The sequence below is a fragment of the Onychostoma macrolepis genome, chromosome 23 (genome assembly GCF_012432095.1).
Source record: "Onychostoma macrolepis isolate SWU-2019 chromosome 23, ASM1243209v1, whole genome shotgun sequence".
Taxonomy (NCBI): Eukaryota; Metazoa; Chordata; class Actinopteri; order Cypriniformes; family Cyprinidae; genus Onychostoma; species Onychostoma macrolepis.
In genome coordinates this window covers 4,943,295-4,968,195 of record NC_081177.1, presented here as the reverse complement: position 1 = coordinate 4,968,195, position 24,901 = coordinate 4,943,295, and the positions used below count along the sequence as shown (strand labels likewise).

The following is a 24,901-nucleotide window of genomic DNA, read 5'->3' as shown; positions in this document are numbered from 1 at the left end:
AGCGCCAGCCAATGAGATTGTCGTTTGCGCATTAGTTCCGCCCACTACCAGAGAACCCGACAGTTGAAGCTGAAGAATACCAAAGGAACTCCGTAATTCGGCATGTTATGAAAGACTCTCTTGCTCTGTATCTTTCTTTGCGTGCGTGTATGTGAGAGAAAGCGACGGCGAGCCGTGCACCTTCACACTTTTACAGTACGTCAAATACAGCTACATTGCGCATCCATTCAGATGAACTGAAAAATTTAATTCTAATAATATAATATAGTAACGCCACATTTTATTGTCAGTAACAGTAATGGCGTTGTAACAGTGGAAACAGTAAATCGTTTGATTACTCGTTACTGAAAAAAATAACGCCGTTAGTAACGCCGTTTATTTATAACGCCGTTATTCCCATCACTGCTTTACACAAAGTGAGATTTTCACTTTTATTGGTTTTAAACCTAGTAATGGGACTTGTAGCTTGATTGTGAAATGTGTTTTTTAACAAGAAACACAATGTGATTTCATAGTACGCCCCAAACCGGCAAACGAAAGCAGAAGAGCGAATTAAAAACTTGACTCTTGCAGTACGTTAATCACTCCAAGGTTCAAATGGCACTCAAAGCTGTTTTAAAGGCATCGACACCATGTGCTGGTGTAATCGCTTCATAAACCTAGTTTGAGAGAAAGATGAACAGCAGAACGGCACATTGTAATTCTCGAGAATCGGGAACTCGGGAGTTCAGTTCCATCTTTGGTTCAGTCTACAGACTCTCAAAGAGCTGAAACTTTGATGAATGTAAACGGTTCTCCCATCAAAAATGTAACAAAAGAGCCTGCGCCAGAGGATAAATAAAAGATTAGTTCATTTTTTTTTTACCGAGTTTGTAACGTTGAGGCAATTCGTCATTGATTACAGTAGGGTTTTTTGCAACAAAAGTCTCCAAAACTGACAGTCTGTTTAGGCCAAAACAGTGGAGATTTCAATTCCACATCCTTTCTGAGGTTCCAAATATTACATCAGACTCCTGTTACATCAAATACTCCTGGGTAAAGTTGTTCTTGTCGTATTTGCAGCTCCAGGGCTTTATGACGGTCCTTCGACGTTGATGGTGGTGACCGTAGCCATGAAGCAGCGCTGGAACAGCCGGTCCGGGTCGGGCGGCTGGTTGTCACAGTCCAGTTTGCCCCGGAGGAAATGCTTGCGGAAACCCTGCGGTCCTGACGGGGCACTCGGCTGACTCGGACCCTCCTGAGGACTGGGCGCAGATCCTGAGAAGCACATAACAGAAAACATCACATGACATTTTTATGAACCGTTTTATGCTGCTTCCCTGTGCAAAATGCACCAGTAAGTACAAGTCTACAAGGACACGCTGAAAATACTGAAGGACTTATAACTACAAAAATAGCATGCAAAGAGTGCTGCGTGGGTATCTGTTAAAAGTTCCCTGATGATAAGATATATTCAATTTAATACCAGTTTTATCTCAGTATGATTTATAACCTAGTATTTATTCATACTTAAAATTAGCTTTTTTATTTGTATATTTTCAGTTTTTATTTTCATTTTAGGTTTTAATAATTACGTTTTGTGCTTTTGTCATTTTGTTTTCTGTAATATATCTATTTAGCTTTAATTTATTATTATTTTAGTGTAGGCCATTTACTTAATTGTTTTTATTTCAGTAGTTTGCCAAATGCAAAATTTCAAATTTGTGTTTCAGTTTTTAGATTCTATTATAGTACTTACTGTATATACTATTTATATAAGCTTTTTATTTAGCTTTTATTTTAGACTTCATTTTAATTTTGATTCATGTTTTAATAATTACATTGTGCTTTTCTCCTTTTGAGTAGCATTATAGTATTCAATATTTTGAATTAGCTTTTATTTTTATTTATTTTAAGTTTTAATAATTAAGGTTTGTGTCATTATTTATTAGTTTTTGTTCTTTAATATTTCCATTTAGCTTTTTATTTTAGTAAAAATTTAGTACTTCATCTTTTATTTCAGTTAGTTGCCAAGACAAAAATTCTAATTTTTGTTTCAGATTTTATATACTATTATAGTAATTCTATAATTTGGTTTTGTTTTGTATTTTCAATTTTCATTTTAATTCAAATTTAAATTTTAAGTGGTTTAGTCATTTTAAATTGTTTAATAACATTGATTAATTTTACAATTATCCTTTATTTTTAGTTTAAGTTTTAATAATTAAAATGACATTTTTATTAGTTTTAGTTTTTAAATATTTCTAATTAGCTTTAATTTACTTTTATTTTAGTTTCAGCCATTTTAGTACTTGAACTAACTTTCAGTTTGTTGCCAAGGCAACATTTTTGTTTTTGTTTTTTATCATATTCATATTTTATCTTTATTTCAATTAATAAGTTATAGTTTTATGATGTTTAAAAATTTTAGTTAACAATAACTACACTGCTCAATACAAACACAGTAGTCCAAAGCACTCAAAGTAGGATTAAAAATGAAAAAGCCTGTATTACGTCATGGCTTATGAAGATAAAACACCACACAATGACGCACTGTGTCTTAAAAGCCTTTACTGCATGGGAAAATCTCACACAGAGCGTTTATGAGCTATAGCTACACTTTGTAGACTCTCAGTGTGAAATTTTCCCAGTCTGAATGCCTTGGGCTATTTCTTGTGTTAAATATGTATCTGAGCATTATGGTGCATTATCAAGGATGAGGATGTTTTTGCACAGTTCTCATGGGGCATTTTAGAATTTACAGTATTATACAAGTGAAATTGCCTTTCAGTGTTCATACATTCAAATACTGTCATGCATGCTAAGAGGAACTAATTTGTAGGCCTATGGGTTTATCATTAGTAATAATATCCAAACAATGTTTGCACGGAACATATAATACCTAAAGAAGATCATACATGAATAAAATGAGTCATTCATACTATTAGATGAGTTTAGAGTGAGATAATGAACTAATTAGCTCTCTAAGGCATGTTTGCTCAATGGCGGCCTGGGCTACACAAAAATGACTTAACATGAAATCTTCACTTCAAGACAAAGTGACTCCTCAAGCCACTACTCGAGCTCTCACAGATCAGCACATCAGTCTAATTAAAATCCATGTCTGTTGAGTGTTGAGAAAGAACAAATGAGATGTCATTATTTTATGCAAGAGAAAAGTTAAACCAAGGTCCTCAGAAGAACTCTTGATATTAATAACTATAAAAGATAGGTAAACAGCACAGACTTGTAACAAAAACGCACTACTCTTATTTTTGCAGTATGCAACAAAGCATACACATTATCAAAATGATAAATGAACAAACAGCAATAAAATAATATAGTATAAATTTATTATAATATAAAATTTGTCATCTTCTTGACTCATTGGCTGAACTTGGAATAGCATACAACTCTCACTATTTCTGCCATATATACGATTATTGTATTTAATATCATATATTACATTATATTATTATTAAAACTGAAACATTTTAAATAAAAAATCGTATAAATATATATTATATTTAAATATTCATTAAATATATGATTTTTACAAATGTACATTGTTACTTGAAATAAATGTTGACTTTATATTAAAATATATTAAAAATGAAGTGAGTACACCCCTCACATTTTTGTAAATGTTATTATATTTTTTCATGTGACAACACTGAAGAAATGACACTTTGCTACAATGTAAAGTAGTGAGTGTACAGCTTGTATAACAGTGTAAATTTGCTGTCCCCTCAAAATAACTCAACACACAGCCATTAATATCTAAACCACTGGCCACAAAAGTGAGTACACCCCTAAGTGAAAATGTCCAAATTGGGCCCAATTAGTCATTTTCTCTCCCCAGCGTCATGTGACTCGTTAGTGTTACAAGGTCTCAGGTGTGAATGGGGAGCAGGTGTGTTAAATTTGGTGTTATCGCTCTCACTCTCTCATACTGGTCACTGGAAGTTCAACATGGCACCTCAAGCCAAAGAACTCTCTGAGGATCTGAAAAAAAGAATTGTTGCTCTACATAAAGATGGCATAGGCTATAAGCAGATTGCCAAGACCCTGAAACTGAGCTGCAGCACGGTGGCCAAGACCATACAGTGGTTTAACAGGACAGGTTCCACTCAGAACAGGCCACGACCAAAGAAGCCGAGTGCACGTGCTCAGCATCATATCCAGAGGTTGTGTTTGGGAAATAGACGTATGAGTGCTGCCAACATTGCTGCAGAAGTTGAAGGGGTGGGTGGTCTGAAGACAAGCAGACTAAGGACATGGATTACTGGAACCATGTCCTGTGGTCTGATGAGACCAAGATAAACTTGTTTGGTTCAGATGGTGTCAAGCATGTGTGGCGGCAACCAGGTGAGGAGTACAAAGATAAGTGTGTCTTGCCTACAGTAAAGCATGGTGGTCGGAGTGTCATGGTCTAGGGCTGCATGAGTGCTGCCGGCACTGAGGAGCTACAGTTCATTGAGGGAACCATGAATGCCAACATGTACTGTGACATACTGAAACAGAGCATGATCCCCTCCCTTTGGAGACTGGGCCGCAGGGCAGTATTCCAACATGATAACTACCCCAAACACACCTCCAAGACAACCACTGCCTTGCTAAAGAAGCTGAGGGTAAAGGTGATGGACTGGCCAAGCATGTCTCCAGACCTAAACCCTATTGAGCATCTATGGGGCATCCTCAAACGGAAGGTGGAGGAGCGCAAGGTCTCTAACATCCACCAGCTCCATGATGTCGTCATGGATGAGTGGAAGAGGACTCCAGTGGCAACCTGTGAAGCTCTGGTGAACTCCATGCCCAAGAGGTTTAAGGCAATGCTGGAAAATAATGGTGGCCACACAAAATATTGACACTTTGGGCCCAATTTGGACATTTTATATTATATATACAGTGGAGTGAAAAAGTGTTGGCCACCTTCCTGATTTTTTTTATTTTTTTGCATGTTTGTCACACATTAATGTTTCAGATCATCAAACTAATTTAAATATTAATCAAAGATAACACAAGTAAACACAACATGCAGTTTTTAAATGAAGGTTTTTATTATGAAGGGAAAACAAAATCCAAACCCATATGGCCCTGTGTGAAAAAGTGCTTGCTCCCTCCTATTAAATCATGAAAGAACTGTGATTAACCACATTATTTTAGAAAGCTGAGTTAAATTTCACTAGCCAAACCCAGGCCTGATTACTGGCTGTTTTTTAGCGCTCTTTGAGCGTGCTCTGGCCTAAAGGCCAGTTGCTACATAACACCACGATGAGAAGAAAAACCACCTAGTCTCGTTACACCCTTTCTTTCTTTTATTTTAGTTTATTTTCTGTTGCGAGTTTCGTGTTCTCAGTTTAAGTTTTGCTGCCACGCCTTGTCTCCGAGTTCAACTCGAGCCTGTAACCGCCTCAAAACTTCAACCAGACCAACTCCGCATCCTCAGCCAATGCCCAAGACATCCCTTCAACGACTACTGAACTTCCAGCCAACTTTCAGCAACTCGGGAAAACCCCTTTCCTGCAACGACAATGACGACAAAAGGGAATCCCTGTAACACAAAGGCAACGCAAGCAAGTAACCTTCAGGTCTAACTGAGCTGTTGCATTTAATATAAATTTTAGCCTCATTGAGAAACTCAATGTGAGGGTTAATTAAGTGATTGACGGTTGGTCAGGTCTATGCAATAGCACATATTGCTATAAACTTGGGATTTCACATTCTCATTCTCTAAACTCATCCTTTCTCTCTTTCTGCAACGTGTGAATGTGTGAATGCGTGTGTTCATGTGTTAGATTAGTTTATGTCTTAGGTTTATATAAATAAAGTCTTATTTATATTGAAAAGAGAAGTATCTTGTGTTTTGTGCTTACAAGTTAATGTCTTAATCTGTCAATCTTGTTACTGTGCTTATTAATAGTGTTTTCACTATATTTTGGATTTTAATATCCAGTGCAGAATTAATGTTATACGGCTCGTTCAGTGAATCGCTGCCGACTCAGTGATCAGCCGCAAAACAGTGATTCTGTTCAAATTCCCTATAAAATCATAAATGATTCCCTTTGAGCTAAATTAATTTATTTATGTATCAAACCCTACAGAGAGTTACAAGGCAAAAGCCATTGCTGACCAAAAAGAACAGAAAGGCTCGTCTCACATTTGCCAAAAAATATCTTGATTATCCCCAAGACGTTTGGGCAAATATTCTGTGGACTGATGAGACTAAAGTTGAACTTTTTGGAAGGTGTGTGTCCTGTTACATCTGGCGTAAAACCAACACAGCATTTCATAAAAAGAACATCATACCAACAGTCAAACATGGTGGTGGTAGTGTGATGGTCTGAGGCTGCTTTGCAGCTTCAGAACCTTGATGACTTGCCATAATTGATGGAACCATGAATTCTGCACTCTATCAGAAAATCCTGAAGGAGAATGTCCAGCCATCAGTTTGTGACCTCAAGCTCAAGTGCACTTGGGTTATGCAGCAGGACAATGATTACAAACACAGCAGCAAGTCCACCTCTGAATGTCTCAAGAAAAACTAAATTAAGGTTTTGGAGTTGTCATGAATCTGGTCTGCACTTCCGTTCACTCACTAGAGGTCACCCGCTTATCACATGGACTCTGGCACTTCACCATTTAACTACATTTCCCATCATCCATTACTGATCACAGCTGTCACCAATCATTCATTGCACCAATCACCCACACACCTGATCCTACGCACACACTGATCACATACCCTATTTAAGCCACGGACTTTCTCTCCCTCGTCGCCGAGTATTGTATGCGTTATCGCTGCCCTACAGAGCGCCCTTGCCTTGCCTTGCCTTGCCTTGCCTTGCCTTGCCTTGCCTTGCCTTGCCTTGCCTTGATTGTGTTTTCCCCTGCCTGGACTATCATTGACGTTTTGGACTACCTCTCCTGTCTCGCCCCTTTGGATACTGTTCGCCGATCATCGACCCACGCTTGTCTTAGTTTACTCTTTGTCTCGCCTATGTTATACCTGTCTGCCATTGTTCGACCCTGCCTGTTATGACCACGTCTCTGCTAAATAAAAGTCTGCATATGGATCCGCACGTCTCACGTCTCGTCAGCCCCGTAACAGAATACTCGGCCACAAAAGGATCCAGCAGTTTTTCAGATGGACACTGGCCAGGTATGGACGCAGCAAAACTGCTATTAGCTCTCAAGCAGGACACTCGATCCCTCGAGAGCTACATTCTAGAGTACTTGGTGATCGCTAATGATTCTGATTTTCCTGACTGTTTGTTCATAGACTTTTTTTGTGAGGGCATTAACCAGCCGCTCAAATCACGATTAACCCTTGAAGGTCCCCGTTCGTGTCTGAGTGATTTTATGGACTATGCTTTATGGACTGTTGGTTCAGTGTTCACTGTGGGTGTCGCGGAGGAATGTGACACTGCACTCACTCATGTAATGGCAGCTACGCTAGAGCACGCTCACAAAATGGCGGCCACAACAACACCCCGTCATGTTCTAGCTGATCTTCAGGAGTCAAGTCACAGTTAATGTCAGAGAGTCAAGTCAAGTCAAAGCTGATCTTCACAAGCTAAGTCAAGTCACCGTTGATCGTCACGAATCAAGCCAAGTCACAGTTGGTCGTCCAGATCATCGACGATCATCGACCCACGCTTGTCTTAGTTTACTCTTTGTCTTGCCTATGTTATACCTGTCTGCCATTGTTCGACCCTGCCTGTTATGACCACGTCTCTGCTAAATAAAAGTCTGCATATGGATCCGCACGTCTCACGTCTCGTCAGCCCCGTAACAGGAGTGGCCAAATCAAAGTCTGGACTTAAATCCAATCGAAATGCTGTGGCTGAATTAAAACAATTCTGCAAAGAAGAGTGGGCCAAAATTCCTCCACAGCGATGTGAAAGACTCATTGCCAGTTAGGCAATGCTTCAAAGGGTGGCACAACCAGTTATTAGGTTTAGGGGGCAAGCACTTTTTCACACAGGGCCATGTGGGTTTGGATTTTGTTTTCCCTTCATAATAAAAAACTTCATTTAAAAACTGCAAGTTGTGTTTACTTGTCTTATCTTTGATTAATATTTAAATTTGTTTGATGATCTGAAACATTAAAGTGTGACAAACATGCAAAAAAAAATATAAATAAATCAGGAAGGGGGCCAACACTTTCTCACACCACTGTATATATATGTGAATGTGTGTGTGTGTGTGTGCGCATGGAGAATTTATTTGCAAAAACGGATAACTCTGTTTTTGTTTATTTTCTTAAATCATGTTTTTTTTGTTTTTTGTGTGTTATGGTTTTATTGTGTTAGTTAGCTGTATTTTTTAGCTATTATTACTTAATCAAAACCACCCAACTGCAGTTTGATTGATATTAATTGGAATGCAGGACAATAATAATAAATCGGTTTATTTTTTTTTTTTGTTTTTTGCAAATTAACTCAGTTGCACATTATTTTGTCCACTTTAGACATTCTACTAACTATAAGTAACTTTGTAACTACATGTTAACTACATGTCAACTAATTCTCATTCATTTGCAACTACATGTCTACTAACTCTCAGAGTAGACTGTTAGGGTAGGTTTAGGGTTAGTAGAATAAGTTGGCATATACTTGCAAAGTTTCTCATAGTCAGTATGTTGTATGTTGTGAACCCATCAAAATAAAGTGTTAGAAGATATTAAACAGACAGTCTACTAATACTCTAATGACTGCTAGTTGACATGTAGTTGCAAAATTAATAGTTTGATAAGGTTTGACCCCAACTTCTTCCCGTCATCACAGCGCTGAAGGTTATCTATCATTAGGTGTGTTCGACTTGAAGCATGGCTACAGACGGCGATCAATGAGTTGGGGGCGGAGCTGAAAACGGACACGTCAAGACGGACACTTTCTGCTCCCATTAATGATGCTCACGCGGTGTTTGCATACTCTATCACAGATGAAGTGAATAAAATGCAATGTTTGTCAAATACACAGACGTTTCAGAAACGTTTTCATGAGCAACAGAAACACTTTTTATATACTGCTTAATACAGCGCCATCTGTTCAAGAATAAAGTTCAACGTAAATATATACTATTTAAATACAAATAAAGTGGGGGTATATATGCTATCATCAGTGTTTTATGATAAATGTGACTCAATATAACATTGTGACTACAGTAAAAAAAAAAAAAAAAACCTTTACTGTTCTAAAAACACGGATTTATGAGCAGTATTGGATTTGAAGATGTTAAAATACACATCATTGTTGTCATGTGGTGAATCTGGCCAGTCGTGAAACAGCTGTGTCATCATGAGCACTCCTGCAGTCCCTCTGGAGAAACTGCACCATCTGAGTCAGCCAGCTGCTCTCGAATCGCTATCGTGGTACTTTGATGCCACACGTGACAGTGTCGTAGCATCGGCACCGGTTCAAGTCGGACTAAATTTCTAACTGGCATGCACTACTTCAAGTCAGCTGCCGATCGGTCTGCGCAATGCTGCATGAAGTCGAACGCACCTATTGTGTGATGAGGGTACAGCGGACCAGTGTTGCCAGGGTAGCGGCACAAGTAGGCTATTTTGAAAATACAGTTGCTGGAAAAATTACAGAGCCATGGGTTGTGGTTTTTTGGGCTACTTTTATAATGTACCACGGCCGCCCAAGGTGTAGACAAATAAAAATTAAAATAGATCCTGTTACTAATGTGCATTACACTTGGAATGTATCCCTGGCAACTTAAGAACGGAGAGGCGGTTGTAACATCACAAACAACGTGAGTTTCTGTCAGAGGCAGAGCATACAAGTTAAGGCTTTTACACAGCAGAAATAAACATGACAACAGCCACTATAGATTATATAAGATAATAAACACACGATTACGATAGGATATTTGTATGTGATTTTCTTGAGTTAAGTTACAGGTCCAATAATGCATTTTGTCATAATACTTCATGTAAGGTCGCAAGAAAATGTTTTGTTGTATTTATTTAGGAATACTTTCGATAATAGTTGGGTAAATGTATACTGGGATTGAAGCGATGTGGCTTGGTAAACATTTTATTGCCTGTATAAAGGCTGATAATGGCTGAATTAAAACAAAAGAGTAATGATAAAAGAATAATAAGGATTATGTCTCATACCTGGCGGAAGTGTGAAATGATCTGTTTCCCTAAACTAGTTTGTTATGCATTTCTTTATTTCAACACATTTACAGGTAAATCCTAGTATTTTAAATTTGTGATTAATCATGATTAATCACAGTCCATGACTGTGATTAACGCGATAAACATTTTTAATCGATTGACAGCACTTATATATATATATATAAAAACTGATTACAAATGTCAATAAAAAAAAATATACCTCTGTTTGTACAAATTATAATTGGCTTTGCATACAGTTGTCTGCTAAACAGAATAAATGTAAATGGCGTACTATTTTTACAGTCAAGTTAATCTCTCTGTGCAGAAATAGGCTGCCAGGTGTTCTGCTCGTCTCTGTAGCATTACGTAAAGACTCCTGTTGGAGCACAATTGATCACTCTGCAGTGCAGTCTCATAAATGACTGGGAGGACTGTCTTTGTTCACTGTAACTCTTTAAGCTTTATTTCTTTGAGTTGAACAGGAAATCTTATATAAGACATACTTCACTGCCTTGAAACCTTGAGGGTTAGCTTTAGAAAGATCGGAAAAATGCTATGAATTCACACTGTTAAGCAATGAAAGCTTTGATTTAAAAGACTGCACAATAAAAGGATATATATATATATATATATATATATATATATATATATATATATATATATATATATATATGCACACACACACACACACACAGTATATATATATATATATATATATATATATATATATATATATATATATATGGGTTGACAACAGCCAGTAAAAATGCTTTTTTTTTTTTTTGTAAAAGATCATTTAAGAAATGCATATATTTATGTAGCATAAAGTCTGATCTTTGAGAAAATATAAAGGGTCAATAACTTAAATTCTTTCATTGTTTTTTTAAACATTTTATTGAACTGTCCCATATTTGTCCTATGGTGTGACATAGCAAAAATTAAGGAAAAAAAACACAAAAAACCCTTAATAATATATAAATAGCATGAGAGAGATTTAACTTTATTGTTAGACACTTATTTTCATATAGCGTTATTTAATATGAATTATAATTAACATTTTTCCCCCCATGAATTGTTGGACAATTTCAAGACAAACTTAGACAACAAGATACACTTTGCTGTCATCCATTCAAAGCCGCTGAAAATTATACCATTTTAAGTTGAGTGATAATTGTATCTCCCCTATTGCAACTCAACTCAAGATATTTTGAGATAAAAACAAACCTGTGTCACACCATAGGACGTGGACATTACGTCACACTAAAGGACAGAAATGGTAGTTAAAGTATTTCTGTTTAACTTTGAACATGTCAAAGGAGAAAGAAAGTTTAATTTTGATATAAACAATATCAGCATGTTTTTTAAACAAAACAAAATTTATCATCAACAAAATACAGTCTCTTTCAATCATTATGTTACTAAAACTCTTCTAGCCCCCCGCTGCACAGCTAAATATGATTGATATTCAAATTATATTCATTATGATGTGAATTCATTCAACTAATTAATCGCACATTTTTCTGAAATTAATCACGATTAATCCCACCTAACATTAAAGTTTTTAAATATACTTTTATATTGCAATGATTTCACATTCATTCCTCAAATTAATGTAGAAACAACATATTTTTTATGTCTGTTTAAGGGCATCTTTTTTATGACTGAAGGCCAGTATCACTGATACTAAGTAATAATGATTTCCCTATAAAAAAAAATAAAATAAAAAAAATCCCCTAATATTTAACCATTGACTATAGCCATTAAACATTACATTATAATCAATTTTTACATTTATTAGACTTTAAAAATAACTTAATCTTCACATAAACCCATTATAGTAAATGTTATATTTAGCTAGGCTACCTATGCCCCTCAGCAGAAATATACAGAAATTGAAGAAAGTTATCAAACACTAAATTCTAAACTAAATACAGATAAATACTTACAGCTATATAAAAGTTATTGATTTCCTCTTTTTTTCTTTTATTCTTGATGAACAGACATCATAGCAGCTGGTTATTAAGATGTGCCGCTGCTAAACATGAGGCGGATCTGACACACATCGTATTTTCTCTCAACTCTCATCACCTTTTCTGACCCATTTCAGGTCGGACCCATTTCAGTCTCTACTAATGAGCTGACAAGTTGAATCGGGTGTGTTAGATGAGAGACAGTGCTGGGATGCTCCAGGACAGTTTGGACAGTTTTAAGGCAGCTTTAAATCGCCTTTTTGGTAACTTCATGCCTTAACTGACCACGACATTGCATGCACATAGTTTATTTTGCGCTTTGATATGTATTGATACAGGCTACAGCGCGCGCCGGTTTCCGCGCTTGTTTGACTCGCGCCTGCCGCTGAAGTGAAGCTGGAGCTCGTGTCTGAAACGTTTCCGGATTGATGAATAAATGCACTTCTTGTCAAGAATATATATAATATATGGCCCTGGACCACAAAACCAGTCTTAGGTGTCAATTTTTCGAAATTGAGATTTATACATCTGAAAGCTGAATAAATAAGCTTCCCATTGATGTATGTTAGGATAGGTCCATTCAATGATAGAATAGGACAATATTTGGCCGAGATACAACTATATGAAAATCAGGAATCTGAGGGGGCAAACAAATCAAAATATTGAGAAATTGCCTTTAAAGTTGTCCAAATGAAGTCCTTAGCAATGCATATTACTAATAAAAAATTAAGTTTTGATATTTACGGTAGGACATTGAAAAGACATCTTCATGGAACATGAACTTTACTCAATATCCTAATGATTTTTGGCATAAAAGAAAAATATATAATTTTGACCCATACCGTGTATTTTTGGCTGTTGCTACAAATATATCCGTGCAACTTAAGACTGGTTTTGTGGTCCAGGATCACACACACACAATATACACACATACATATGTATATAGATATGTGTGTGTATACAGATATGTATGTATGTATACAGATGTATTTATGTATGTATGTATGTATGTCAATATATATTGACCTCAATATATATTGACCTCAAACGAGTGTCTACTATGGCTACTCACAAATCAGGTAACCAACTGGACCTCATCTACACACACTACTGCTCCACTGACAACACATTAGTTACTCCACTGCACACCTCAGACCACTTCCTCATCACTTCTAACCTCACACTAACTCCTGACACAGCACACATTCCTCCGCAGGTCACCTTTCGCCGTAACCTACGCTCGCTCTCTCCCTCTTGCCTATCCTCAATGGTTTCATCTGCACTTCCTTTACCCTCTCAGTTTTCAGCACTGGACACAAACAGTGCTACTGACACTCTTTGCTCCACTCTAACATCTTGCTTAGACAACTTTTGCCCCCTTTCATCCAGACCAGCACGCACTACCCCCTCTGCCCCCTGGCTGTCCAATGTTCTCTGTGAACATCGCGCTAAACTAAGGGCTGCAGAGAGGAAGTGGCCCAAATCAAAAAACTCTACTGACCTTAGTGCGTATCAGTCACTCCTCTATTCCTTCTCTGAAAATGTCTCCACTGCTAAAACGACATACTACCACAACAAAATTAACAACTGTTCTGACTCTCGCACACTTTTCAAAACTTTCTCTACTCCCCCCTCCTCCTTTATAAACTCTTACAGCTGATGACTTTGTAATTTTCTTCAAAAATAAAACAAGAACCATCAGTGACCAATTCCTCACACAACAAACGAATGATAACTTTATAACGACAAATACTCATCCTTTCCAATCATCCCACTACTTCATCCACTAGATCCTATCCCATCATCCACTAGATCCTATCCCCACTCACCTCCTTCAGGCCATTTCTTCTTCAGTCATACCTGCGCTTACTCACATTATCAACACCTTTCTTCACACTGGTGCATTTCTCACTGCATTTAAGCAGGCTTGGGTAACCCCACTGCTTAAAAAACCCTATCTAAATCCAGTACTTTTAGAAAACTACAGAAATCCCTTCTTCCATTCATTGCAAAGATACTTGAGCTAGTTGTGTTCAACCAATCTCTTTGTTTCTTGCACAGAACAATCTTCTGGACAACAACCAATCTGGCTTCAGAAGCGGCCACTCTACTGACACTGCCCTACTCTCAGTTACAGAGGCCCTGAGACTGGCTTCCAAATCCTCTGTACTCATCTTGTTGGACCTGTCTGCTGCTTTTGACACGGTTAACCACCAGATCCTCCTGTCTACCCTCAGAAAGATGGGCATCTCAGAAACTGCGCTCCTGTGGTTCGAGTCTTACCTCTCAGATAGGTCCTTCAGGGTGTCTTGGAGGGGTGAGGTTTCGAAGTCACAACTTCTTGCTACTGGAGTTCCTCAAGGCTCAGTGCTTGAACCACTTCTCTTCTCCATCTACATGTCGTCATTAGGATCGGTCATTCAGAAGCATGGCTTTTCTTATCACTGCTATGCTGATGACACTCAACTCTACTTCTCATTCCAACCAGATGATCCGACGGTACCTGTTCGCATTGCAGCCTGTCTGAGTGACATTTCTAACTGGATGAAGGACCATCACCTTCAGTTCAACCTTGCAAAGACAGAACTGCTCGTGGTCTCAACCCATCACTTCACCACAACTTCTCTATACAGCTGGGTTCATTAACCATAACTCCTTCCAGGACAGCCGAGAACCTTGGGGTTGTGATCTATGATCAGTTAAGCTTCACCAATGTATCTAAACTCACTAGTTCAAATTTATGCACCCTCCAGAAGCTTGCATTCTGCAAGTGAACGACGCCTTGTGGTGCCATCCCAAAGAGGTACCAAATCTCTTGCACGGACCTTTTTCTGGACTGTGCCCAGCTGGTGGAATGACCTCCCGATCTCAATTCGAACAGCTGAGTCTTAAACCATTTTCAAAAATCATCTGAACACACATCTTTTTTTGCCAGCACCTGACCAACTAATATTAACACTTTCCTATTCTATTTATTTAGATATATATATATATATATATATATATATATACACATACACAGTGGGGCAAAAAAGTATTTAGTCAGCCACCAATTGTGCAAGTTCTCCCACTTAAAAAGATGAGAGAGGCCTGTAATTTTCATCATAGGTATACCTCAACTATGAGAGACAAAATGAGAAGAAAAAAAAATCCAGAAAATCACATTGTAGGATTTTTAAAGAATTTATTTACAAATTATGGTGGAAAATAAGTATTTGGTCAATAACAAAATTTCATCTCAATACTTTGTTATATACCCTTTGTTAGCAATGACAGAGGTCAAACGTTTTCTGTAAGTCTTCACAAGGTTTTCACACACTGTTGCTCGTATTTTGGCCCATTCCTCCATGCAGATCTCCTCTAGAGCAGTAATGTTTTGGGGCTGTCCCTGGGCAACACGGACTTTCAACTCCCTCCAAAGATTTTCGATGGGGTTGAGATCTGGAAACTGGCTAGGCCACTCCATGACCTTGAAATGCTTCTTACGAAGCCACTCCTTCTCCCTCTTCTGGATCATCCAAATGCTCTCTAGCAAACTTCAGACGGGCCGGACATGTACTGGCTTAAGCAGGGGGACACGTCTGGCACTGCATGATTTGAGTCCCTGGCGGCGCAGTGTGTTACTGATGGTAGCCTTTGTTACTTTGGTCCCAGCTCTCTGCAGGTCATTCACTAGGTCCCCCCCGTGCGGTTCTGGGATTTTTGCTCACAGTTCTTGTGATCATTTTGACCCCATGGGGTGAAATCTTGCGTGGAGCCCCAGATCGAGGGAGATTATCAGTGGTCTTGTATGTCTTCCATTTTCTAATAATTGCTCCCACAGTTGATTTCTTCACACCAAGCTGCTTACCTATTGCAGATTCAGTCTTCCCAGCCTGGTGCAGGTCTACAATTTTGTTTCTGGTGTCCTTTGACAGCTCTTTGGTCTTGGCCATGGTGGAGTTTGGAGTTGGACTGTTTGAGGTTGTGGACAGGTGTCTTTTATACTGATAACAAGTTCAAACAGATGCCATTAATACAGGTAACGAGTGGAGGACAGAGGAGCCTCTTAATGAAGAAGTTACAGGTCTGTGAGAGCCAGAAATCTTGCTTGTTTGTAGGTGACCAAATACTTATTTTACCGAGGAATTTACCAATTAATTCTTTAAAAATCCTACAATGTGATTTTCTGGATTTTTTTTTCTCATTTTGTCTCTCATAGTTGAGGTATACCTATGATGAAAATTACAGGCCTCTCTCATCTTTTTAAGTGGGAGAACTTGCACAATTGGTGGCTGACTAAATACTTTTTTGCCCCACTGTATATATATATAAATATATAAAAACTAGCTACATGTACTGTGCTGGACTAACTGAGGCTTGTCATGTTGTCATGGCACTTGTATACTGCTGCACTCTTGATGGTCTGATTGCTTCTATTGTTCTCATTTGTACGTCGCTTTGGATAAAAGCGTCTGCTAAATGATTAAATGTAAATGTAAATATTATATACACACACACACACACACACACATATATATATATATATATATATATATATATATATATAGTACATATGTGACCCTGGACCACAAAACCAGTCTTAAGTCGCTGGGGTATATTTGTAGCAATAGCCAAAAATACATTGTTTGGGTCAAAATGATCGATTTTTCTTTTATGCCAAAAATCATTAGGATATTAAGTAAAGATCATGTTCCATGAAGATATTTAGTAAATTTTTGATTAGTAATACGCATTGTTAAGAACTTAATTTGGACAACTTTCAAGGCGATTTTCTCAATATTTAGATTTTTTTGCACCCTCAGATTCCAGATTTTCAAATAGTTGTATCTCGCCAAATATTGTCTGATCCTAACAAACCATACATCAATGGAAAGCTTGTTTATTCAGTTTTATGATTGTATATATATATATATATATATATATATATATATATATATATATATATATATATATATATATATATATATATATATATATATATATATATTTATTTATTTTTTATTTATTTATTTTTTATTTATTTATTTATTTTAATAAATTTGTTTTTATTCAGCAACGGTTTGTTAAATTGACAAACAGTTATAGTAAAGATTGATATTGTTAGAAAACATCTCTATTTTTAATAAATGCTGTTGTTTTTTACTTTTTATTTATCAATGAACCCCAAAAAAGTATCACAGGTTCCAATAAAACTTTTTAAAAAAAATTAAAAATTAAAAAAATTTAGCAGTACGACTGTTTCCAACATTGATAATAAATCAGCATATTAGAATGGTTTCTGAAGGACCATGCATTGAAGAATGGAGTAATGATGCTGAAAATTCAGCTTTGAATCACAGTAATAAATGATTTTATTAAAATAGTATAAATGTACATTAAAATAGAAAATCATTATTTTAAATTGTAATAATTCAGAATATTAGGCTGCAGTTTTTTTGTATTTTTGATCAAATAAATGCAGGCTTGATGAGCATAAGACACTTTCATAATGCTGCATAATTATCAAGAATGGTAATATAATAAAGTCCTTTCACTTCACCATTTCGCCAGCCTACACTTCACATAATAGGCCTGTAGGTTGCACTCGGGCTTAAATAACTCTGATAGTTTCATCAAATAGTAAACGGTGTATATCATACATAAATATAAGTGAATTGAATAGCCTACCGATTACCATTATTGCGACTTTTGGAGCTGCACGGTTTTGTGCAGTGCTTAGTCATTTAGCATCTGTTTTCTTAGCGATGTAATTTGATTTATAAAATGAGACAAACCGCAGATCCAGATCGCTCCACAAATAAGCTGTATGTCTATGTAATTTTCAACCGATTTATGAATAAGAACGGAAAATAACCGCTCCACTTCACATATTGTCCAATGAAATTTGAACTTCTTGTGCCAGATCATGATTGATTGGTGTAGGCTATTATAACTACATGACTAATGGGCATTGATGAATTATGTAATATTCTAAAATATATAATATGTGGATTTTTAATTAAATCGACACACTAGCTTTGATTATTAATGAGAATGTTTAAAATATTGTGTGGTTTAATTTTTCCTTCCGTCGACCCATAGGCACTCACTGAAAGAACCATATGGCTTGAGATCCTCGGTTTCTGAACAGACTGGAATATATCAGTCAGTCGAGCAAAACCCACGCTACCCATAGCTACGCCTCAGATTGACATATATAAAAATAAACAGGAATTTTCAGACTTTTGAGCGATTAATTACTGTTTTGTACAAATTGTCATGCTAATTAGAATTCAAATGCATTTTGTTTTATTGACCACAATATCATTGCTATTGTCCGAGAAGGGCACTTTTGAGTAATTTTGAAAAAAGGCAGGGGCTCGAACCCCCAAAGACACTCCCCCCCTCCCCCACTTTTCTGCACGTGCATGGTGCATAGACAGAAAATAAAAAGGAGCTGTGTTAGTTACTGATGAGATGAATGTACTTTTTCTAAACAAACTTGAGGTGGAGGGGTCATTCTCTAAATGAAAACAGATGAAAACCCCCATCTATTAACCTTGACACCACATTTCATGTAATGAAACGCAAGAATCACATTATCCACTTAAGTTTTTGTGGAAGACAAAAAAAAAAAAAAAAAGGTCAGAGGATGGCAGAGAGATGAAAAGATAAAAGAAAACAAAAACAACCCCTGCAATACCTTTACACATTGATTTCTAGATCTTCTGTGAATCTGTTTCATGTTGAAAACAAAAAACACAATGGATGGGGTCTCTGTAAAATAACAAAAAGTCTCGGGTCTTTTTGCAGAGTTTTAGAAGAAGAAAACATGAGACACTAAAGGCCACGGGAAGAGGTGCACTGCAGACAAAATGATATCAATTATTTGTGACACAGACAGTACAGGGTGAGAATGACAATGATAAAAATGGAGGCAGTGGGACGGCAGACCGTCCTCGTCCTCTCATCCTCCAGCTGAATGAGGGATTGTTTTGCGGTGGGTGTTTTAAAAGTTCATTTGTAATGGCAGAGGTGGAAACTAACGAATTACATTTACTCGCGTTACTTTAATGGAGTAGCTTTTTTGTGTACTTCTACTTTAAGTAATTTTAAAAATCTGTAATTTTACTTTTACTTAAGTATATTTTGTTTGAAGTACTGTACTTCGCTTCATTTTAAAACACATTAATTACGGAGTTAAAATAATAAAAATAATAATAATATTCGCTCCCTGGAATCTACTGCAGTAAATAATGGGCAGGAGAACAAACTGGCGCTAAAATCACAAGAAAGATGCAGACGAACATGACAGGTGTTAATGGTGCAGACCCAGCTGAAAATTAAACCCTGTTGTATTCTGCTGAAGTTGAACTCGAAGGAAATGAAGTGAACCCCTGGCCATTTATGCTCTATTATGAAGTGTAAGCTGTGTTTGCCTAGGGAGACCAAACTAGAGGCTTATAAAATCTCGCATTGGTGGTTAAAATGAAGCTTTGACAGTTTAGCAAAAGGTTTTGCATAAATTAGCCAAAAAGACAGTGGTGCAGGGTGTGCGATATGATATCGTAATTGTTGTTTTAACGATGTGCGATTTGACATTAAGTATTTTGCCAAAAACCAAACAAAACTCTCCTACAGTGTGCCGTGAAGTCTAGTAGATTAGACTAGTGTGCGCGTGCATTTAGAGTGTGTTCTTTCACTGCGTGATTCAGTCTGTTAAAATGCATTTAAAATGATCACAAAATTGAAGATATAGGCACAGAAAATGTATATTTATATCATTTCATATAGTAACTCAACATCACATGGAGAGTGCCGTTTTTTCTCCAAAAATCAGCATGATTACATATAGATTTTTTACAACAGTTCAAAAAACAAGAAGTTAATAAACGGAGCAATTCCAAGAGGGTCCTCGCACCTCGGTGCTCGGGCCCTAATTAAGACACTTGCGTTTTAGACACCATAGGCTATTGCCTGTTTTTGCTCTATTACGACAACAAAAATAATTTCAAACACAGCCACCATAGCTAGCACAGTTTTGAGTCTTTGTGCAATGACGGTGTTTCGTTCCTGAATTAATCAACCATTTAAATGATTCGGTTCAATCGCAATGACTCACTTATTAACAGTGACTTGCTGACACCTACTAGCTGTTTTAATTTCACATTTAAAGTATCTTTTTATTTTATTATTATTATATATATATATATATATTTTTTTTTTAATATAATTTCAAATGAGTATTCAACATTTTATGTCTAATCTATCAAAACATTATTTCTGCATTTGTAACTGCAGGCTAAATGCATTCGTGTCCTGCATTAAACACTGTGTAAATATATCTATTCCACTTCAGATGAAGCTTCAGTGTTTCCTCTGCATTGCAAAGATGAATTTTGTCGATGCTGATTTAATTTGCCTGGTAACAGCCCAAATGTCTTATTCTAAATAACTGATTCCTTTAATTAAAAACAACTAGTTTGAGATTTATAGGCCTATCCCTGGGGTGTCAAACTCAATTCCTGAAGAGCTGCAGCCCTGCCGAGTTTAGTTCCAACCCTGCTCCAACACACATACCATGTAGTTATCAAATAAGCCTAAATGATTAGATTAGCTGGATCAGATGTGTTTAATTAGGCTATGGCTCTCCAGGAACTGAGTTTGACACCCTTGGCCTATCCCATTTTTGCATCCCTCCCATCGTTAAAATGTAACCAAGTAATTTTTACTCTGAGTAAATTTTAAATGAGCTACGTTTTACTTTTACTTGAGTAGATTTTTAGACTGGTACTTTTACTTGTACTTAAGTAAAATTGCATTAATGTAATGGTACTTTTACTTGAGTAGAATATTTTTGTACTCTTTCCACCTCTGTAATGGGTTGAGGTGTAAGTTTTGGATTTTTAATGTTCTGTGTCTCCAAAACATATCCAAAAGAAGAAATTTGACATGGCGGATAATTCAGGAGAAATGGCAAGAAAGTTATTTGATCTGTGAGGTCAAATCCCACCATTTAATCACAACCCGTAGCTGTGGTAAAAGTGGGCAATGCTAAACGACAGTGTGTGATATTTATCGTCTACTATAATATACTATAATCTAATATAGTATGGGGCAATCGTGGCCTAATGGTTAGAGAGTCAGACTTGTAACCCGAATGTTGCGGGTTCAAGTCTCAGGTCCGGTGGGGATTGTAGGTGGTTGGAGTGAATAACCAGAACTCTTTGTGTGTGTGCACTTGGATGGGTTAAATGCAGAGTAATTGTAATTGCTATTTTGACGATGTGTGAGCTTGCAAAAAGAACCAAAAACATGTCTTAAGAGTCTCTAAGCCGTCACTGTTGGATGAAGGCTAAAATGCAGCTATAAGATATGGCCTGGCCCTACAAAAAATGCCCTGTAAGAGTTCTTGTTTTTATATTTATGTCATGATATAGTTAATATCTCACAAGCAAGATTGTTTTCCTGAATATCAGCGTGGTTGCAAATTAATTGATTTTATACAACAGCTCAACAAATAAGACGTTAGTATTAAAGGGGACCTGTTATGCAAAGATCACTTTCATAAGGTATTTGAACACAGTTGTGTGGCCACATTGTGTGAAAACAACCAGCTTACATTAAAAATCCACCCACTTATTGTTTTATAATCCCAGTAAATCATAAACAGTCTCTCTGAACACGCAATTCCAGATTCTCCCTCCATACACGTCATTGTAGGGAAAAAGTCCCGCCCATTTGTGACTCTCTCTGCCCTATTAGCATAGACACAGCCCTGAGTGAGAAGCAACAGTCCGACATTAGTGTGTTTTTGCTGTAGCTATGGGAGATATACAATGTCAGCGCCAAAGTGTTGTGTTTTGGGATGCACCAGCGAACATCATATTTTGTTTTCCAAATTGCCTTTCTGAAAGAGTTTTGTAAGGCTAATGTTGCTAAAGCTACCATTGTCTCAGTTTTCACTGATACTGATACCTACTGGCGGTTTTAGTTTAATATTTATTGATCCATGACAAGCATAAACTAACCAAGGTACTATTTTAGAACTCTAATTTATGTGAACTTAAATGTCAGCTTAATTTGGTAAACCAACTCTTTGCAGTTCCCAATATTTGAGACACCTCTCATCTGACTCAAAAAATATGACAATGAATTGTATTCAGTGAACTATTCATCTTATTTCTCTATTTGCATCAGAAGATATTCTTCTCAGTTATTAGCAAACAGCTGTTGTATGAATGAAAGACACACATAGATACATGCACACTTAGGAACTGCCATCAGTACACTGATGTTTTATACAAAACATGCTCAAAAGTAGGTGAGGTACAGTTGTCTACTTTGTCACAGTTTTCCAACTGCAGGTTATGCATCTCTGGATCTATAAAACTATTATTAGTCATTGTAAAGGTCATGCCAACAAGCTATTCACAAAGCCATTAGAAAATGTTTGCTGTCATCAAAGTACAAACATTAGCAAGTACATTTTGCCAACTAATTGCAAAGTTTGCGTGCATTCTCAAGATGAGACCAAAACTGAGATGTTTAGCAACAAACAGTGAAGTTACCCTGGTTGGCATTATAATGTGTATACTATTATATGCATCATTTAGATGTTTTGCATTATTTTTATGACAATTAAGCACATTTTTCAGATGCTTATTTGTCTTACTCATTTTCTTTTTAATCCCTTGTTTGTATTGTTTTTTTTTTTCTTGTGCGTTTATTTGTTTTAGGCATATGACGTGCTATATAAATAATCTTGTCTTGCCGATTTGCCTTACTTTTTCTCATTACAGCAGATATAGTCTCTTTAGGTTCTTGTTTAGCAGTATCTCAGTATATAACTGATTTCAATTAATACAAATTAAAATTCAAGTCAATACAACACATACATACTACCATGCTGTATTTGCCATTTTAATACATAATTATCTTTACCATTACAGTAATGATAATGTTGGGGGGAACTGAAATGAAATGCTTAATTAGATGTCTCGATGCCAAAAAAATAAAATTAAAATAAAATAAAATATCTCTCATTATCTCTTGCTCTTATAATTTTTAGTAGTCATCACTTAATTTGTACAGAGTAGCGAAACATGTACTCAAGCATGTGTAAATGAGTTAACAGGAGCAATTATGACCCTTCAGTGCATTTTATTGTGCTGCAATCTTATTTTTGTTCAGCTCGCCTGTTTTTAAATGTGCTATATAAATAAATTTTCCTTCCTTACTCAGGATGTTAAAACATTACTGCTGAACACAAAAGCTGAATGTGATCTAAACGTCTCATTAAACCTCTGTCTCCAAATTGTTTAATTTTCTCTCTCAAATCTCGACCCTTTTGCCAATGTAGTGTGCATATTGTTTATATAGAACTGCATTAAGTGCATGGATTCTGAGCTCTTTACCTTAGTGGGAGGATAAGATGGATCACATTTAACCTCGATCAAAAGAAAGAAATATGCCTTATGAACATGAAGCCTGGTTTTTGGACCATTAAGAATTTTTCTTTTCTTTTTTTTCCCTCCGCATTGTGACCTTATTTTCATAAAATAGCATAAGATGTCCTTGAAAGCACTTAAGCGGCAAATGGAGTAAATATATAAACTTAGTTATTCAGAACCAAAATTGTCATCTATTTAATGATCTGTTATGTACTATATAATGTTGCTGATGTTCTTAATGTAAGTTATGATATAGTGTTACCAGAAAATGATGCTTTGGGGGCGTTGGGGAAATAACCCTTAACCCTTGTGCTTTGCTGAAAATCCTTTATCATAATTTTTTGTTCCTGGTCAAAAATGACCTTTTAAAATGCCCAGTGCTATATTATAACCAAATCTTGTATTCAATCTTTTTATCATCTTGTTTTCTTTCAATTAGCACACGCTTTGTATTTCATTTTGGAACTGATTGATCATAGGCCTCAAAGCTGAAAGCTCAAAGGTGCATAGGCTCTAAGCTTATGCACCTCGGGTTTTGAGTGATCATTGACAAAATTATCCACAAATAATGTTATTTTAGAAATAAGCCATTTTTCATGGGCCCATTTTTTTGACCAGAAAAAAAAAATGTATGTATGCGTTTATTTATTTTAATTATTATTATTATGTTTTTTTTAATTTCCATCATTTTCTTCAGGTCAAAATGACCGGAACACAACATGAGGGTTAATTGTTATGAATATAAATGTAACAATGCAAAAAAACAAACAAAACATCATCAACTAATAATTTTTATGCAAAAAATTATTAATCTTTTCATTCGATTTTGGAAATATGACCTGGACAAGTACAGCATCAGTGCATGCTACATCAATCAATCAATCAATCAATCACAAGAGAGAGAGAGAGAGAGAGGGGGTGTATTTAAATCTTGCATACTACTCAAACTTGCATCATTACAAAAATAGTATTATTAGCAAAGTTTTGGTTAATTGTTTTTGTCTAGTTTATATTGTACTTTCATCGCACACAACTACGAATTGTACTACAAACTACAAAGTGTACAAGGCACTGAATAACATTAAAAAAATGTTAAAATCCAAATAGAGTAACTTTCTCCTCCTCTGAAACAACTTTTCCTTGCTGCTGATGCAACAGGTGAAGAAAGTGAATGTGAAAGTGAAAAGTTAAAGTGAAGTGACATGTGGCCAAGTATGGTGAATTTGTGCTCTGCATTTAACCCATCCAAGTGCACACACACACAGTAGTGAAACACACACCCGGAGCAGTGGGCAGCCATATTGCTGTGGTGCCCAGGAAGCAGTTGGGGGTTCTGTGCCTTTCTCAAGGTCTCACCTCAGTCGTGGTATTGAAGGTGGAAG

At 36.5% G+C, this 24,901-nt stretch overlaps 1 protein-coding gene across 1 annotated transcript in view; it reads right to left on the bottom strand.

Annotated features, from left to right (window-relative positions):
• Nucleotides 1–940: 940 nt before the first annotated feature.
• LOC131532623 (protein shisa-like-2A) overlaps nt 941–24,901 on the bottom strand; it is a 66,357-nt gene continuing 42,396 nt past the window's right edge. The window contains exon 3 of the mRNA XM_058764436.1: nt 941–1,257. Coding sequence (XP_058620419.1) covers nt 1,073–1,257 — 185 coding nt within the window. The 3' untranslated portion in view covers nt 941–1,072. The remainder of the gene's footprint in view (nt 1,258–24,901) is intronic.